This window comes from Suncus etruscus, chromosome 1 (assembly GCF_024139225.1).
Source record: "Suncus etruscus isolate mSunEtr1 chromosome 1, mSunEtr1.pri.cur, whole genome shotgun sequence".
Taxonomy (NCBI): Eukaryota; Metazoa; Chordata; class Mammalia; order Eulipotyphla; family Soricidae; genus Suncus; species Suncus etruscus.
The window spans coordinates 92067027-92087647 of record NC_064848.1 but is presented as its reverse complement, the minus strand read 5'-3'; the positions used below and the strand labels follow the sequence as shown (position 1 = coordinate 92087647).

Genomic DNA, 20621 nt, shown 5'->3' with positions numbered 1-20621 from the left:
AGGACTGAAAAAGTCAGGAAACGAAGTGAATGACAAAATGGATAAGCTCTGGGACAGGGTATCAGAAGCTGAGAATAGACTTGGTGCTGTGGAAAATGAGATACATAACAATTCCATACAGCAGGAGAGATTGAACAAAAAACTTAAAGCAAAGGAGCAGACAATGGAAAAATTAGTCAAAGAATGGGAACAGATGAAAATAGAAGTCTATGATAAGATCAACAGAAACAACTTAAGAATCATTGGAGTCCCAGAGACCCAGGAAGAAAATTTCCAGGAAGAATCAACAGTCAAGAACATCATTAAAGAGAAACTTCCAGAGCTAAAGAATATATGTGATCAAATCCTGCATGCCCGAAGAGTACCAACCAAAAGAGACCCCAGAAAAACCACCCCAAGACACATCCTAGTCACAATGACAAATCCCACAGATAGAGACAGAATTCTGAAAACAGCAAGATCAAAAGGGGAAATCACGTTCAAGCAAGCTTCCCTGAGATTTACAGCAGACCTGTCACCAGAAACACTCAATGCCAGAAAGCAGTGGTGGGATATTGTGACAAGACTGAATGAAATGAATGCTTCACCCAGAATACTATACCCAGCAAACCTCACTTTCCGGTTTGACGGAAGAATACATGGTTTCACAGACAAAAAACAGCTCAGAAACTTCACAGACACAAAACCAGTCTTAAGAGAAAAACTGAAAGACCTAATCTAAGACAAGACTACCCAAAAGACACACCAAATTTTGAAATAAAGATGGCGTTAAATCCCAGGACAATTCTTTCTCTCAACGTCAATGGACGAAATGCACCAGTTAAGAGACACAGAGTGGCTAAATGGATCAAAAAACTCAATCCAACTTCTGCTGCCTACAAGAAACGCACCTGAATAGTCAGAACAAACATAGACTCAAAATAAAAGGCTGGAGAAAAGTTATCCAAGCAAACAACACCCATAAAAAAGCTGGAGTGGCCATACTAATATCAGAAAATGCAAACTTTATACTCAGGAAGGTTGTAAGGGACAAAGATGGACATTTTATATTAATCAAGGGGTACGTAGAGCAGGAAGAAATAACTCTCCTAAACATATATGCACCGAATGAGGGGCCAGCAAAATATTTAATACAACTGTTGACAAATCTGAAAAATAATATCAACAACAACACAATAATTGTGGGGGACCTCCACACGGCTTTGTCAACACTGGATAGGTCAACCACACTGAAACCCAACAAGAATATACTAGACCTGAGGAGAGAAATGGAAGAAAGAGGCCTAGTGGATATATATAGGACACTCCATCCCCAGAAACCTGGATACACATTCTTCTCCAATGTACATGGGACATTCTCCAGGATAGACTACATGCTGGCACATAAAACATACCTCCATAAGATCAAGAGGATAGAAATTTTGCAGACTACCTTCGCTGACCACAAGGCTCTGAAATTATTTGTGAACTCCAAAGGGACTCAGAAGAAACACTTTAACACCTGGAAGTTAAACAGCCTCATGCTCAATAACCAGTGGGTCTGAGATGAAATCAAGGAGGAAATCAAAAGGTTCCTGGAAACAAATGACAATAAAGACACAAACTATCAGAACTTATGGGACACAGCAAAAGCAGTACTGAGAGAAAAATTTATAGCTTTGCAAGCACACATCAGGAAGGAAGAAGGAGCTTACCTGAGTAGCTTAATGACACAGCTAATAGAACTAGAAAATGCTCAACAAAAGGACCCAAGAATAGGAAGACAGAAGGAAATAACAAAGCTGAGAGCAGAAATCAACGAAGTGGAAACCCAAAAAACAATCCGAAAGATCAACGAAAGCAGAAGTTGGTTCTTTGAAAAAATAAACAAGATTGATAGACCACTGGCAAACCTAACAAAGAAAGAGAGAGAGAGAAACTTGATAACTTGTATCAGGAATGAAAAAGGAGAGATCACTACTGATATGACAGAGATTCAAAGGGTAATCAGAAACTACTTTGAAAAACTCTACGCCACTAAAAATGAGAACCTGGAAGAAATGGATAAATTCTTGGACTCTTATAATCTTCCACGGTTGAAGAAGAGGATATAGCATATCTAAACACCCCCATCACCATTGATGAAATTAAAACAGTAATCAAATGTCTGCCGAAAAACAAAAGCCCAGGTCCAGATGGATTCACTAATGAATTCTATCAAACTTTCCAAGAGGAACTACTGCCAATCTTGGCAAGACTCTTTCATGAAATTGAACAAACAGAAACACTTCCAAATAGCTTTTATGAAGCCAACATCACCTTGATACCTAAACCAGACAGAGATGCTACCAAAAAAGAAAATTACAGACCAATATCGCTGATGAATGCAGATGCAAAGATCCTCAACAAAATCCTGGCAAATAGGATTCAATGCCTCATTAAGAAGATCATCCACTACGATCAAGTAGGTTTCATCCCAGGAATGCAAGGATGGTTTAACATCCGTAAATCTATCAACATAATACACAACATCAATAACAAGAAAAATAAAAACCACATGATCATATCAATAGATGCAGAGAAAGCATTTGATAAGGTCCAACACCCATTCTTGATCAAAACTCTCTACAAGATGGGAATGGAGGGAACCTTTCTCAATATAGTGAAGGCCATCTACCACAAGCCAGTGGCAAATATTATCCTCAATGGAGAAAAACTAAAAGCCTTCCCTCTAAATTCTGGCACAAGACAAGGCTGTCCTCTCTCACCACTCCTATTCAACATAGCACTGGAAGTACTTGCTATAGCGATTAGGCAAGAAAAGGATATCAAGGGAATCCAGATAGGAAAGGAAGAAGTCAAGCTCTCACTGTTTGCAGATGACATGATACTCTACTTAGAAAACCCTAAAGACTCTATCAAAAAGCTTCTAGAAACAATAGACTCATATAGCAAGGTGGCAGGCTACAAAATTAACACACAAAAATCAATGGCCTTTCTATACACCAATAGTAATAAGGATGAAATGGACATTAAGAAAACAACCCCATTCACAATAGTGCCACACAAACTCAAATATCTTGGAATCAATTTGACTAAATATGTGAAGGACCTATACAAGGAAAACTATAAAACTCTGCTCCAAGAAATAAGAGAGGACACACGGAAATGGAAACACATACCCTGCTCATGGATTGGCAGGATTAACATCATCAAAATGGCAATACTCCCCAAGGCATTAAACAGATTTAATGCCATCCCTCTAAAGATACCCATGACATTCTTCAAAGAAGTGGATCAGACACTTTTGAAATTCATTTGGAACAATAAACACCCTCGAATAGCTAAAGCAATCATTGGGAAAAAGAATATGGGAGGAATTACTTTCCCCAACTTTAAACAACTTCACTACAAAGCAATACTTTTCTAAACAGCATGGTATTGGAATAAGGACAGGTCCTCAGATCAGTGGAATAGGCTTGAATACTCAGAAAATGTTCCCCAGACATACAACCACCTAATTTTTGATAAAGGAGCAGGAAATCCTAAATGGAGCAGGGAAAGCCTCTTCAACAAGTGGTGCTGGCACAATTGGATAGCCACTTGCAAAAATTGAACTTAGACCCCCAGCTAACATCAGGTACGAAGGTAAAATCCAAATGGATTAAAGACCTCGATATCAGCCCCAAAACCGTAAGATATATAGAACAGCACATAGGCAAAACACTCCAGGACATTACAGGCATCTTCAAGGAGGAAACTGCACTCTCCATGCAAGTGAAAGCAGAGATTAACAGATGGGAATATATTAAGCTGAGAAGCTTCTGCACCTCAAAGGAAATAGTGCCCAGGATACAAGAGCCCCCCCACTGAGTGGGAGAAACTATTCACCCAATACCCATCAGATAAGGGGCTAATCTCCCAAATATACAAGGCACTGACAGAACTTTACAAGAAAAAAACATCTAACCCCATCAAAAAATGGGGAGAAGAAATGAACAGACACTTTGACAAAGAAGAAATACACATGGCCAAAAGACACATGAAAAAATGTTCCACATCACTAATCATCAGGGAGATGCAAATCAAAACAACGATGAGATACCACCTCACACCCCAGAGAATGGCACACATCACAAAGAATGAGAATAAACAGTGTTGGCGGGGATGTGGAGAGAAAGGAACTCTTATCCACTGCTGGTGGGAATGCCGTCTAGTTCAACCTTTATGGAAAGCGATATGGAGATTCCTCCAAAAACTGGAAATCGAGCTCCCATACGATCCAGCTACACCACTCCTAGGAATATACCCTAGGAACACAAGAATACAATACAAAAACCCCTTCCTTACACCTATATTCATTGCAGCACTATTTACCATAGCAAGACTCTGGAAACAACCAAGATGCCCTTCAACAGATGAATGGCTAAAGAAACTGTGGTACATATACACAATGGAATATTATGCAGCTGTCAGGAGAGATGAAGTCATGAAATTTTCCTATACATGGATGTACACGGAATCTATTATGCTGAGTGAAATAAGTCAGAGAGAGAGAGAAAAACGCAGAATGGTCTCACTCATCTATGGGTTTTAAGAAAAATGAAAGACACCCTTGTAATAATAATTTTCAGACACAAAAGAGAAAAGAGCTGGAAGTTCCAGCTCACCTCAGGAAGCTCACCACAAATAGTGATGAGTTTAGTTAGGGAAATAGCTACATTTTGAACTGTCCTAATAACGAGAATTATGAGGAAAATGGAGAGCCTGTCTAGAGTACAGGCGGGGGTCGGGTGGGGAGGAGGGAGACTTGGGACATTGGTGATGGGAATGTTGCACTGGTGATGGGTGGTGTTCTTTACATGACTGAAACCCAAACACAATCATGTATGTAATTAAGGTGTTTAAATAAATTAAAAAAAATTGAATTATGGGGCTGGTTAGGTGGCGCTAGAGGTAAGGTGTCTGACTTGCAAGTGCTAGCCAAGGAACGGACCGCGGTTCGATCCCAACCCAGTGTCCCATATGATCCCCCCAAGCCAGGGGCGATTTCTGAGCACATAGCCAGAAATAACCCCTGAGTATCAAATGGGTGTGGCCCCCCCAAAAAAAAGTGCTGGTTAAAATTGAATTATAACCCTTTTATAACTGAAACCCAACTGTAAACATGTTTGTAATCATGGTGCTTAAATAAAGATATTATTAAAAAGAAAAAAAAATGAGGAATCCTTAACATATGTATGACATATTGCCCTACTGTTTACTATATTGTATTTTCTGATAAATATATTACCTGTCATTTCTTTGCAAGTTGTATGTTATTCCCAGTTACTTATGTGTGTTTGTGTGTATACATCAGATCGTGTGTATACATTAGGACCTGTAATCTTTGTACACCATATCGGCAGGTAACATTTTTTATTCATTGTTTCAATAAACAGTTCTTTAGAACTTGTTGTGTTTTTATTTTCAACCTGAAGACACACATAGCTCTACCAATTAGCAAAGCTTCATCCTTAAAATATTCTCTTTCCTCTTATTTATTTTTATTGTGCTTACTAACTTCTAGTTCAGATTATTTTCTAATTTTTTAATTATTTTCTATTATTTTTTATTCTCACTTTTTGGTTCTTGTTTTTGAGCCAAACCCAGTTGTGTTCACAGCTTAATCCTTGTAAGTCTTGGGGGGGTTCTATAGAGTTCTGGGGATTGAACCCACCTCAGCCAAAAGCAAGGCAAATACCTAGCAGCTATTAGTCTCTCTCCAGAATATTCTATGTTCAATCTAGACTTTCAATTCTCAGTTGAAATTTTGATTACTAATTCTCTTTTCAACTATGTCAACTTAATCCACCAGAGTGTCTTACTTTACCAAATGTCATTATTAACAAGATGTATTAATGATCCTTTATTATACCATTTGCACTTATTTACTCTATTTCTCATTGCAAGGCATTCCAAGTGAAATTCTTAAAAATTCTCATTTTAAAGTTCTTTGTATTTAAGTGGGATTTAGATATAATTATTCTAATTTTCTCAGATGTGAATGCCCCTACTTTACCTACATCTATAGCAATATATCTGCTTATATATTTAACATGCTTATTTACATAACATGCTTGATATTATAAACTCATAATAAGTGGAAATTTATACATTATGAATTTTGCATTGCTTTGTTTTTTAGTTGTTCACACTAGCTCTCTGGAGTTGGACGGCTTAGAGCAGATCTTAAATTAGGAAGAAGCTATGTCCCTACACAGCTAAGAAGTTCTATTCCAGATGTCAAAGCGACACAAAACATATGGTTACTATTTCCAGTTCTGCACTGCTGCCTCTCTGGCCCAGAAAAATACTAATAGTGTCAGGTGACGTCATTTTAAGTCTAGTTTTACTGCCCAGGAACATGGCCACAATTTCTTCCTTTATGCAGACAACCTAGATCCAATTTCCCAACAAGATACATTTTGTGCTCCTAGAATGTGTAGTGTGGTATGCATGCTTTCTTAAATTCAGTTTTTAAAAAATCTCTCCTTAAGCCCCCATAAATGCAAGACAAGATTTTTGTGATCCAAACAGCACCCACATATCACTAATTATCTTCTTCCTAGTCACTAATTATAGGGAGTGAGTTTTCCTTATAACTAGAAAAATACATGTACACACATATATGTGTAATGATAAATACAATATGTATTTGTTAATTTGAAAGTTTTCATATTAAAGTTTTATAACAATGTAGAGAGAAGCAGAACAATGTAGAAAGAAGCAGATTAAGTAGTACTTTCATTGGCATTTAAAATAAAAATCTCTTCTTTCTGAAAGAGTATGACATTAACTGATAGAATTCACTAAATCTGGTTCTAAAATTTTCTTTGAGGAAACATATTAATTTTTTTCATTTAATTTTAGTTGTGACAAGTCTTCACATTTTCTATTTGTTTAAAATCTAATTTCAATAATTTTACTTTCTAATTGTGTCGTTCTAAAATTTTATTTTAGTTTCAGCTTTTTATGTATTTTTTCAGCTGATTATGTAGTCATAACATTCCTTTAAAATAGCTTTTAAATTCAATTTCATTTATTTTCTCAAGTATTTTTGTTACATTAGCTTTGGCTATGATTTTTGTTATCTCTTTAATTCCTTTTTGTTTGTATTTTTAATTTTCTAGTTTGATAGATGCTTAGAAATTGATTAAATGTTTCTCTTTATTTTCCTTCTTTTTTTTTTTTTTTTTGGTGGGGGGGCTGAGGGTCACTCTCAGCTTAGTGTTCAGAGGCTTCTCAGTGGTGGTTGAGTTGCGTGGCACAGAATGAAGCAAGGGCTTTCACATGCAAAACAAGCATTCCAGCCTTTAGAACCACTCCTTGTCTCTGCCTTTTCTTTTTGTTCATATACACACTAAAATATATACATTTTCCTCAAACTACTGATTTAACTGTATGTGTAAGTATTATTATGATTTAACTTAATAGTTTAATTATTTAAAAACTTCCCTTTATTTATTAGAAAAGTGTTATCTGACCAAACACTTGAATTTTTTTAAATAATTTGTTATATAATTTCAGCATTTTTGTAATTGAACTGAATTGTTTGATGGACCAAGACAGTCTCAATTAGAGAATGTTTCACACATGTCTGGAAGTACAATATTCAGTCATTGGATAGTTTTTAATATGTGTCAATTAGATCAAGTTGACTGATAATACTAATGATCTGTCAAGATAAGTTTGTTCTATCAAGACTGAAAATGGGATATTGTAATGTCTAATATTACTTTAACTTTATTTCTCCTTTCACATTTATATGTATTGAAACTATGATTATTGACATACTGATCTTATAATAAAACGTAATATCTATCTTCATTAATAATTCGTTTTGTTCCTATACAATCCATATTGTTATAATTCATTTTTAAGTTTATACTTTTATGTTTGATCTCATTTCTTTTTGTTCAGTTATAAGTTGTTCATGATCGAGTTTCAGTCAAACAATGTACACTTTTCAACAGTACACATTTCCTCCCAACAATATCCCTAGTTTCCCTCCTGCCTCACCCCTTTCCTTTCCCCTGCCAATATCAAGCTAGCAGATCACATCTACCTAATCCAGACAATACAACGTCTAAGAGATTTTGAGAAGATGAAGTATGGGCAAAATAATAAGAAATATGGAAAGTAAAACATGAAAAATATTTAGAGCAATGTCAATATTTACCTAGGAAAAAATACATATTGCTGGCCTTTCAAATATTGAAAGGAGAATGATTAAATATTGATAGCAGAATTGAAACTAAGAAGTATAATTCTGAGTTCATTATGGAAAGCAGCAACGTAAGTAAATCATTTAAAGGTTTAATTCATCTCTGACTGAAAACTGTGCAGAATCCAAATGATCATTTTTTAAGCAATGTTTATATAAGAAATGGCCTAGCTGCAATATTATAAAACAGCTTAAGAATTTAGATGTGGGGCCGGCGAGGTGGCGCTAGAGGTAAGGTGTCTGCCTTACAAGCGCTAGCCAAGGAAGGATCGCAGTTAGATCCCCTGGAGTCCCATATGGTCCCCCCAAGCCAAGGACAATTTCTGAGCGCTTAGCCAGGAATAACACCTGAGCATCAAATGGGTGTGGCCCAAAAACAAACAAACAAAAAAAGAATTTAGATGTACAAGATAACATTAACAGGAACATTAGGGCCCAGAGAGATAGCACAGCAGTGTTTGCCTTGCAAGCAGCAGATCCAGGATCAAAGGTGGTTGGTTCGAATCCCGGTGTCTCATATGGTCCCCCATGCCTGCCAGGAGCTATTTCTAAGCAGACAGCCAGGAGTAACCCCTGAGCACTGCCAGGTGTGGCCCAAAAACAAAAAATAAATAAAAATAAAAAATAAACAGGAACATTAACGGAAAATAAAAAGGTAACACACTTTGGATTATTCCTAATAAGGAAATAAGTCTTTAAAACTATTTCTAGAAATTGAGGAGATAATTCAGTAGTCAGGAATGCTTTGCACATGCAGGACTCAAATTTGAATATGAAACTTCATGGCCAACTACCAGCACAGATGATGTAGCTCTGATTGCCCATGAGCACTATCAGTGATGGTACTGTTGGTTCCTACATACTGCAGCTCAAACAGTAGCACTTTAAGGTGTCTGATCATTGAACCATCTGGCCTAATTAGCCAAATATTGGTAGAAATGGACTATGGGTGCTTTGAGCACTGCTTGTTTCTCCTCATTTTTACCTCCCTTAAAAATCAAACAACACTATTTAAAACCATTCCTAAAATCATGTTTTCCATTACCATTGTTCCATATTACACAATAAATTATATATAAGCAAAACGTATTAGAAAAGGCACTCTACTATAACTGTGTAAAACAGTAACATAATAGTTCAGGGTTGCTAGAAAATTAGAAGCTAAAATGGTAATAAAAATATATCAACAAGTATATAAATACTATAGTATAAATTGTATAAAATTAGCGCTCGCTTCGGCAGCACACATACTAAAATTGGAACAAACGATACAGACAAGATTAGCATGGCCCCTTCGCAAGGATGAGATGCAAATTCATAAATTGTATAAAATTAAACTTTTACTCTGGAAAGGCAAAAATACCGAGTGGATGCTCAGTATTTAAGTATAAATACTTAAAATAGACTTAAATTATATAAATATGATAATACAAGACTTGTTCACCTAAAAGTCTGAAAGAAAAATGGCTAGCATACCTACAGAAAATAGCATTGTCATAAAACTATCAATAAGACAAATTGCAAATTATAGACAGAAAGCGTAAATAACTTACCTCTTTGAGTTGATCAGCACTCCCCCATGATGCTGAACGCTGATGTGACCTCTTCTCTGATCCTTCTTCTGCCCAGCAGCTAGGTGTCTTTAAAATACAAATTAATATGTTGAAGAAATATTGTTTCTATTTCCTAATCTCAGTCATTTCAACATGTTTCTAAATTTTAGAATATACCAACTAAGGTGCTATAAGTCATAAAACATTTAAATGCTAAGATTTTGATAATTCTGCAAACTGCTTAAGCATTTTAATACTGTAAATTAAATTAAATCAAAAATATGAATAAAATTATACTAAAGAGTTGGCTTTACACCAATAGTATTAATGTGTAAATCCATTTAATTATTTCAGAATGAAAATATAAATGATACAAATTACATACTATAGTTTTGTTAAAGTATAAAATACTTCAAAGAATTCTCATACATAATTTAATCATAATCCCTAAATTGTAATTCTATTTAACCACACTACTTTTATAACAAATAGTATATTCCAAGAGGCAATTTCAGTCACTTAGAGAAAACTGCAAGATTTAGATCTCTTTGAATAAAAGTAAATTTGTTTTAACTTTAAAAATGACTTCAAAACTATTCTGATAAAGCTGCACAAAAGAAGCTCAAAAGGGGGCTAGATAGTTCAGTGGTTTGAACACCAATCACCATTAGGAATGATCCCTAAGCACAAAGCTAGAAATAGCTCCCAAGTATTGCCAGGTTTGGTCCAAAAATTTTTACAAAATATCCCAACAATGAGTGTTAATTTTGAAATTTGAAGTCTTATTTTTTTTTTTTGAGCCATTCCTGGCAGTGCTCAGGCAACTCTGCAGTGCGTATAAACTGAACTCAAGCACTTTTGACCTATGAGCTATGCCCTTGGCCTAAACTAGTATTGTTTTTTAAAATAAAGGTAGCTGAGCAATAGCACAGTGGTAAGGCGTTTGCCTTGCATGAAGCCAACAAAGGATCAGACCCCAGTTTGAATCCCGGCATCCCCAAAGCCTATCAGGAGTGACTTCTGAGCACAGAGCCAGGAGTAACTCCTGAGCGCCACCGGGTGTGGACGCCCCCCCCCCCCCGAAATAAAGGTAGCCATCAAGCCATGGGGATAAACTAGATGTACCATGAGAAAGGTCAGTATATAATTATAAAAATACTGTGTGCACTTTTAACTTTAGGGCCACACTAGCTGCGCTTATGGTTTATTCCTGTCTCTGTGTTCATGAATCACTTCTAGAAGACTCAAAGGACCATATGAGGTGCCAGTGATCAAATCGAGGTTGCTGAATACAGGTAAGTGACCTTATCTGATGTATTTACTTCCAGCCTATCTTCTATCTTTAAAACTAAACTAAAACCCTATTTACAATAGCCAGACTCTGAAAACAACCAAGATGCCCTCCAACAGATGAATCGCTAAAGAAACTGTGGTACATATACACAATGGAATATTATGCAGCCGTCAGAAGAGATGAAGTCATGAAATTTTCCTATACATGGATGTACATGGAATCTATTATGCTAAATGAAATAAGTCAGAGGGAGCAGATAGATGCAGAATAGTCTCACTCATCAATGGGTTTTAAGAAAAATAAAAGACATTCTTGCAATAATTTTCAGAGACAACAGAGAGGAGGGTTGGAAGTTCCAGCTCACTACATGAAGCTCACCACAAAGGTGATGAGTGCAGTTAGAGAAATAACTACATTGAGAATTATCATAAAAATGTGAATGAATGAGGGAAGTAGAAAGCCTGTCTAGAGTACAGGTGAAAGTGGTGTGGGGAGGAGGGAGATTTGGTACACTGGTGATGAGAATGTTGCACTGGTGAAGGGGGATGCTCTTTACATGACTAAAACCCAACTACCATCATGTTTGTAATCAACGTGTTTAAATAAAGATATTAAAATTAATAAAACTAAAATCCATTTTTGAAAGATGGACTACATAAAAGTTACATTTACATTATGATATGAGCTTATATCACAAAAATATTTTCACTTAGTAAGATTTCCTTTGGAGTGATGAAAGGTTTTTCTCATAAAAACAGATATCTATCACTGGCAAGGGGAACAGAGTGGACATATTAAGAAGAGCCAAAATATTCAGGTGTTTAGAAAAATTAAAAACGAAAGATTCCTAAAGAATCCACCATCCAGAAACATTAGTGTAAGGTTACTGACAAGAATTCTGACAGAATGGTCTAAACAGTTTTTGCTTTGTTTTTCATGGTTATTTTAACTATACGAATATTAGTTTACTTCTAAAAATATTTTTCTGGGATTGGTAAATACTTCAAGTCACAGAAATAAGCCTTGAATGTATGTTTTAAGGACCTATGTTTGAGACCAGGCACTAAATGCACTGGCTCCCTGAATACCACCCAGTGTAGTAGGTCTGATGGGCCCTTAGTCTGGCAAAATAAATCACTGCTGGGGGTGATCCTTGAGTCCCAAAGCATTGTTTAAGAGGTCAAAGAAATAAAAACTTTTCCTGAAATGGCAGAGAGCTATGTTCTATGGAAACAAGCTTACCAAAAAATCTACACACAAGTATTGGTTCACATTAGTCCATCAGCAGTTGGATATCTTAGGCATATTAATATCTGACAAGATTCATAAAAATGAAGATCTGGGGCCAGAGAGATAGGATGGAGGTAGGGTGTTTGCCTTGCATGCATGGTGGGTTCATTTCCCGGCATCCCATATACCCCCGAGCCTGCCAGGTGTGGTTTCTGAGTGTAGAGCAAAGAGTAACCTCTGAGCATTGCCAGGTACGACCCCCCAAAAAAAAATTTAAAAAAGAACATCTGATATATGCTATTGATGAAGAAAACTGAAAAGTACTAAACTAAGAAGCATGATTAAGGGGACTGATAGGTGACACAAGCGGTAGGACGTCTGCCTTACACAGGCTAATATAGGATGAACCTTGGTTTGATCCAACAGCTTCCTATATGATCCACCATGCCAGGAGCAATTTCTGAGCGCATAACAAGGAGTAAACCCCTGAGCATCACCAGGCGTGGCCCCAAATCAAAAAAATAAAATAAAATAAAATAATTAAGTCTGATTGACTCTAAATGTGCTAACAACCACTAAACTGTACACAAATAATTCAAGTGTATGTTATTAATTATATTTTAATCAAACTACCATAAGTCAAAGAAGAAAGTTCTTTTTTTTTTCGGCAGGGGAGCTGTTACACACTCCTTAGTGGATTCAGACTTCCATGGCCACCGTCCTGCAAAGAAGAAAATTCTAAACCTCATTTACTCCCATTTAAATAATTCATGTATTTAATGAATATTGAAAATCCTAAGTATCATTTTTCCTCTAAAACAGGGGTCTCAAACCCAATTTACCTGGGGGCTGCAGGAGGCAAAGTCGGGGTGAGGCAGGGCCGCATAAGGGATTTCACAAAAAAAAGCCCTCAAATGTCATTATTAACAGTTTTAATGATTTCTTCTGAACATGAATAGAACATTGAGTGAAGATCATGAACAGTTCTTCTGAACATGGCATCTTTTGCCTATTCCTTGCTGCCAGAGACTTGACAGCTCTTCTTCTCACAAATCTGAACCACATTTGGCTTTAGAGAGGAAGCAGTTGAGACCCTCAGTATGTCTTGAAGATGATCATCATTAAGTCTAGACCTATACTTTGACTTATTGAAGTTCAATGTAAAGAATAACTTTTCAGACAAATATGTGCTCCCAAAAAGGTACATGGTGCACTTGAACATTCGGGAAAGCTGAGGGAAGCTGGGGAGCAATTCTCTCAAAAATTGCCCATGCATGTCTGCTTTTCCACTAATCTCCCTGAATTTGGCTTTGAGATCAGAGTTGCATTGCAGGTCAATGAGCTTCATTTGAAGCACAGGGGGGGCATCTTGCACATCAAAGAAAAAGGAGTCCACAAAAATTTGGAAAGTGGCTCTGTGCTTTTTGAAGTCTGCAAATCTGTGATTAAATTCCTTCTCTAGTTTAAAAAAAGCATCAACATATTTCTCACCAATGAATGGTATGCCTGCATCCACAAGTTCCCTGCATGCTGGGAAATGGCAAAGGTTTGTCTGAGAGAGCTGGGATTTCCATAATATAAGTTTTGTGGAGAATGCTCTCACGTTGTTATAGGCAGCACTGATAAGCTGCCCCAGGCCTTGTAACATCTTGTTTAGTACATTCAGCTTATGTGTGGTGTCAACAAGAAAAGCTAAGTCTATGAGCCATTTGTGATTACTCAACTCAGAAACAGCATTTCCATCCTTCTCCATGAAGGCTTTCACTTCTCCCAACTCAAAAAATCTTTTCAGGACATTTCCCCTGCTGAGCCAACATACCTCGGTGAAATAGAGCACATCTCCGTATTCTGACTCCATTTCCTCTAAAAAAGCACAGAACCTCCTGTGCTGTAAGCCCCTGGATCTGATTTGGTTGATGCATTTCACAACAACAGACATCACATTGTCACACAGCAGGCATTTACTGCAAAGGGCCTGCTGATGGATAATGCAGTGAAGAGCAATGGCCTTCTCTACACCCTCCTCTTCAAGTTTTTTTTTTTGAACAAGTGCCACCAGTCCACTTTTCCTCCCTGTCATCGATGGTGCTCCAACAAACCTCTTCCATAGCAAACCTGCATTCTCAATGGCATCACACAGATGCCGAAATATCTCCTTAGCAGTTGTCTGGCCATGCATTGGAATTCTTGTGAGCAGCTCCTCTGTCAATTCAAAATTGCAATCAATACCACGGACATAAATTGTGAGCTCTGCAGGGTCTGTTATATCTGTGCCCTCGTCAAGAGCAAATGAGTATCATCGAAACATTTGGCTTTCTCACACAGTTGATAAATGTCACTTGACATGTCAGAAATGCGCTCTGCCACAGTGTTGGCAGAAAGGCTGATTTTGCTAACCTAACCTTTCTTTTCTGGACAGATAATACTTGCAGCCTGTAACATGCATTTTTCAACAAACACTCCTTCTGTGAATGGTTTCCCTGCCTTAGCAATCATCTCACTAACCATGTAACTAGCTTCGACTGATGCAACATTCTCTTTGGTTGCTTTCTTGAAGAAATCTTGTTGCCTCATTAGACATGCTTTAAGATTGGCAACCCGCTTGGCTCTCCCATTTCCTTGATATTTTGCACATTCCTCAGCATGTTTAGTTGAATAATGGCATTTCAAGTTGTATTCCTTGTGCACTGCATCTTTCTCTGAGCAAATAAGACATGTGGGGATGCCCCTGTGCTCAACAAACTGCGTCTCCCACTTTTCCTGAAATTGTCTGTGCTCGTCGTTAATCTTTCTCTTCACTGCAGGCTTTGATGAAGTCATGATGAAGGTATGAAAAAATCTAATTCTGTAATAAACTTCTCTCCCTTAGGCCTCCAATAATGCAAGGGACAGCAGGCAGGAATAGCGGAAATGACATCTGCGCTAGGCACAAAGTATTCGCGATTATTCGCTTACTTAATATTTGCAATAAAAAATCGCATTAGCAAGAAAAAAATCGCAAAAAATCGCATTAAACATTTGCATACCCCGAACTAAACTGCTCGAGGTATGCGAATGTTTGATGTGATTTTTATAGCTATTATTCTGTAAGTGAATAATCGCGAATACTGCGACATTTGAAGGCAAGCCGTGGGCCATAAAATGTTGTACGGAGGGCCACAAATGGCCCGGGCTGCGAGTTTGAGACCCCTGCTCTAAAATAACTGATACTTTCTTGGGCCAGAATGATAGTTCAAAGGGCAAAGTGCTTGATTTGCACTTGACTAACCCCAGTTCTATCTCAACCATTCCATATGGTTCACCGAGCCTACTAGGAGTGATTCCTGAATGCAGAGCCAGCAGAAAATCCTGCGCTCCTCTGGGTGTAGTCAAAAAAAGACAAACAAACAAACAAACCCAAAAACAATACCCCCCTAACCGCAAAGAACTGACAATTTCGTTCTTGCTCCTTAATTGCACAGGGGCACAAGATGATATTAAAGGTCATGTGGCACTGCAGATTAAAAATCTATGGAGTTAGCTTTTTTATTATTATTATTGTGGGTCACAGTCTGTGTTACTCCTGGCTATGCACTCAGAAATTGCTGCTGGCTTGGGAGGACCATATGGGATGTCGGGGGATTGAACCACAGCCCAGCCTAGGTCAGCTGCGTGCAAGGCAAATGCCCTACTGCTGAACCACCACTCCGACCCTTGGAGTCAGTTAGCTTTCTTAAATCAAGGTAAAAACCATTTAACTAAAGGAACTAAAAATGTATTTTAAGATAAATTATACATTAGAAATATTCTTTGGCTTGTCAGAAACAAAGTTGCTTTAACAAATTTATGCTTTAACCTAAGAAGAGGGTTATGTGAATATTTGAAAGTATAAACATTATTTCATGGATAAAAGAGATAACTGAAAGGACTGGAATTCATTACTTACATGTGTAAGGAAGCCCCAATTTCTTACTCTGGCTTTGCATGGCAGTTCTAGTACCACCAGATGTGGCTTTGGTAACTCCCTAAGTACTTCTAAAGTGACACTGATAGATATCCGCAGAAATTGCTAGACCTAAGCAGCACGGTATCATTAGCTTTAAGCATTGAGCTGTCAGCTCAGTAAGTATTGCCAGATGCTTCTGTCCCTCTGTCCTAAGCAATGTTGAGAGCACTCAAACCCCAATACACACAAAGTGCAAATAATTTTTCAATTTCTTAATTAGTATTACAAATTAATATTGCCAGTTCTGACAAGTTCTTATCAATTCTATCAGAAACATACTGATAATTTAATAGTCATCTGATTTCCAGTTTTTTAGACAGTATCATTTGTGTCAACAGAGTTTTTAATTCAATTTGTTTTGATTGCTAAGTTTTAATTTTTTTTATTTCATAAGTTTAAAAGAGTGACAGTAGTATTCCTTTTTAAAAAACTTAAAATAGGGGCTGGTGTGGGCTGGAGAGATATCATGGAGATAGGGCATTTACCTTGCATACAGAAGGTGGTTTGAATCCCGGCATCCCATATGGTTCCCTGAGCCTGCCAGGAGTAACTTCTGAGCATAGAGCCAGGAGTAGCCCCTGAGCACTGCGGGGTGTAACCCCACACACACATACACACACACACACACAAAGGTACATTTTGGGGCTGGAGATATAGCATGGAGTTAAGGCATTTGCCTTGCATGCAGAAGGATGGTGGTTCGAATCCCGACATCCCATATGGACCTCCCAAACCTTCCAGGAGTGATTTCTGAGCATAGAGCCAGGAGAAGCCCCTGAGTGAAGCTGGGTGTGACCCAAAAACAAAAAAAGAAAACAAGAAAGGTGGGGCTGGAGAATCAGTAGGGTGCTTGCCTTTCACATAACTGACCCAGGTTCAATTCCCCCCAGCACATATGGTTGTCCTGGTCTTGGCCAGGATTGACTCCTGAGTGCAGAGCCAGGAGTAACCTCTGAGCACTGTTAGGTGTGGCCCTCCAAACAAGTAATAAAAAAAAATTTTTTTTAAAAACATTGACTTATTTTCTTTCTTGTCTTAGAATTTTTTTTTTTTTTTTTTTTTTTTTTTTTTTTTTTTTGGTTTTTGGGTCACACCTGGCAGTGCTCAGGGGTTATTCCTGGCTCCAGGCTCAGAAATTGCTCCTGGCAGGCACAGGGGACCATATGGGGCGCCGGGATTCGAACCGATGACCTCCTGCATGAAAGGCAAACGCCTTACCTTCATGCTATCTCTCCGGCCCCCTTGTCTTAGAATTTTTAAAGAGATAAATTATTTTTGTTTTTGTTTTTAGGTTTTGGTCCTAAAACATCCAGTGGTGTTTAAAATTATTTATGACTCTGTACTAAGGTACCAGATATAGTGCCAGGAATTGAATCAGAGTCATCCCCTGCAAGGCAAGTACCTTATCATTTTTAGTCTTTCTCTGGCCCCCATAAATTACTTTTGAAAAATAGATCATATCTCACACAAAGCCAGCAACAATGATAATAGTAGGTATCGAACAAAACGTTTTCAAATCTTTCTAGAACTATACAGTGAACTCAAAAAAAACAAACAGTACTACTGATGGCAGAAATATCAGCAACACATGACTTCAGAAGAGAGTAGAAATTCTATTAAGACCGTTGTACCATACCTAATCTAAAACTCTGAAGCCCCTTTTCTTACTTGTAAAGCTGCATTTTAGTCCCTCAATAGCTGCTTCTGAAGAAATCCTGACCTAACAAAGGCTGTTTTATTGTCATATCTCCTGTCTTATAGTAGTCTGTATCATTTTTGTTATTACCTATCAAGCCAGACTTCATATTCGTAATAGTAATCAGTTGTTAATTCTAGTAATGACTTTTTCTGTTCACTTAAGTAAACCTGAAAATAAAATATTTTATTCTAATACAAAGACAGCAAATATTTAAATACTGTATGTCTAATTATGTCCTAGGTATTATAAGAGGTACTTAATATGGATATTTTATAAATCATCATGGCAAAAGGTACAAGTTTTAGCCCCTAAAATTTCTAAGAATTCCAATATTGCAGAAAACTTCTTTATAAATATTTGATTTATACTAAAGGCTTCTTACTAATATTATAATATTACTAATTCCTAATTCCTAATATTACTAATTATTTCCTACTTATATTTCCTATTCAAGTAACTTACTTGACATAAAATGGTTATTTGTTTGTTTTTTTTTGGCCATAATCAGTGACGCTCAGGGGTTATTCCTGGCTATGTGCTCAGAAATTGTTCCTGGCTCAGGGAACAATATGGGATGCCTGGGATCAAACCAGGTTGGTCCTGGATCTGCCGCCTGCAAGGCAAACACTCTACCACTGTGCTATAGCTCCAGCCCTGTAAAATGGTTATTAAGAACTCATAGGTAGGGCTGGAGGGATGGCACAGCAATAAGGCATTTGCCTTGCATGCAGCTGATCCAGGACAAATGATGGTTTGAATCCAGCGTCCCATATATATAGTCCCATACACTAACTAGGGGCTGGAGCTGGTGCAAACTAAAGTTTGCGAGTGCTAGCCTAGGACGGACCACAGTTTGATCCCCCAGTGTCCCATATGGTCCCCCAAGTCAGGAGCGATTTCTGAGCCGATAGGTAAAAGTAACCCCTGAGCATCACTGGGTAAGGGTCCAAAAACTAAATAAATAAATAAATAAATAAATAAATAAATAAATAAATAAATAAATAAATAAATAAATAAATAAATAAATAAAATAAACAAAAACTCATAGGGCACTTACCTTTTAATACATGTTTCCTTAAGTTCTTTTTTTGTTTTGTTTTGTTTTGTTTTTTGGGCCACACCCGGCAGTGCTCAGGGGTTACTCCTGGCTGTCTGCTCAGAAATAGCTCCTGGCAGGCACGGGGGACCATATGGGACACCGGGATTCGAACCAACCACCTTAGGTCCTGGATCTGCTGCTTGCAAGGCAAACACCACTGTGCTATCTCTCCGGGCCCTCCTTAAGTTCTTTTTAATAAAGTATGTCTCTAACCTACAAATGTCTTTTGGTTAGTGCTTTTTGTATATAACATTTGTGTTGCTTTGAAAGAAAGCTGATGATAAAAAAGATTAAAAATCAATGTGCCAGACAATAAAAGAAACTCTTTGGAGAGTTGTTCTAAATAAAAAAATAAAACAAATGGGGCCTGATAGCACAGTGGTGGGGCATTTGCCTTGCACACTGCTGACCCAGGACGGACCTGGGTTCAATTCCCGGTGTCCCGTTTGGTCCCCTGAGTCAGGAGCGATTTCTGAGTGCATAGCCAGGAGTAACCCTGAGCGTCTCTGGGATGGCCCCAAAATAAAAAGCAAACAACCAATTTGCAACTACAGCAGAGCATGCATATAGGTAAAAATATGGGAATGTGTTTCTGATAATGGAGTAGAAATTATTATATGAGTAACAGTAGTACCTTTTACTTTTGAATTAAATAACCACATTAAAATTAGTTAATTAGAAGGTTAGGTTCTTATTTTAGATAGGATTCAAAACTTATAATAAAACAATAGGGTTGGAGAGATAGTAAAATGGGTAGGGCATTTTCCATGCATGCACCTCACCTTATAAGGTTCCTCCAAACCTGCCAGTAGTTATCCCTGCGGGCATAGCCAGAACTCAGCCCTGAACACTTATGGGTGTGCCCCCAAACAAAAATAAATGTAAGAATAAAATATAACAACATTAACTATAGGTTTAATGTTTTAAATAACCAGACAAGAAATATACCGAGAGAAAGATTAAGACATGCTCTCTAAACTTAGGGACATGACTACTTTTGTATGGATTGCTTAATTTTAAGATTATATAATTAGATGACTGGCTAAAAGGAAAAAGTAAAGTGTGATCCTGTACAGAAATAAATATTCATACATTTATTCAACAATGTTTGAGTAAAACACATTTGCTTCATAAATAAACATTCTGGAGGGTAAAAAGAAAAATCATTTCAGTTCCCTGAACATGATATAAGTGGCCAAAGATACCAACTTTTATATTTGATTTGATTTTAGGAAGTTTTCCACAAACTTCCAAAAATTTCAACAGCAGCTCTTCAAGGGCACAGAAATCCCAAACAGCTGTATTAAGCATGACTTGAGGGCAGGAAATAAGCTCCAGATCAGTGTTTTAAATTGTTATCTATTGGTGTGAGGTCTATTATCTTCCTTTGATTCAAGTCTTCTACAGCAAAGCTCCTTTTCCAAAGGAGGAAAAGTATAAGGTGTTTAAATATAATTTCAATAACAAAAATACTGAGGTATCTCAGCACAGAATTGTTGACATTAACTAATGCTAA

The 20621-nt window shown here is 37.3% G+C and overlaps 1 protein-coding gene and 1 non-coding gene across 2 annotated transcripts in view; one reads left to right on the top strand and one right to left on the bottom strand.

Moving 5' to 3' along the window:
* GLCCI1 (glucocorticoid induced 1) overlaps positions 1–20621 on the bottom strand; it is a 107128-nt gene that overhangs the window by 47181 nt on the left and 39326 nt on the right. The window contains exon 3 of the mRNA XM_049768980.1: positions 9799–9885. Within this exon, the coding sequence (XP_049624937.1) occupies positions 9799–9885 (87 nt within the window). The remainder of the gene's footprint in view (positions 1–9798; positions 9886–20621) is intronic.
* Positions 9472–9582, top strand: LOC126029270 (U6 spliceosomal RNA). The gene has a single exon (XR_007502903.1). It is a non-coding gene; the product is annotated as a U6 spliceosomal RNA (small nuclear RNA).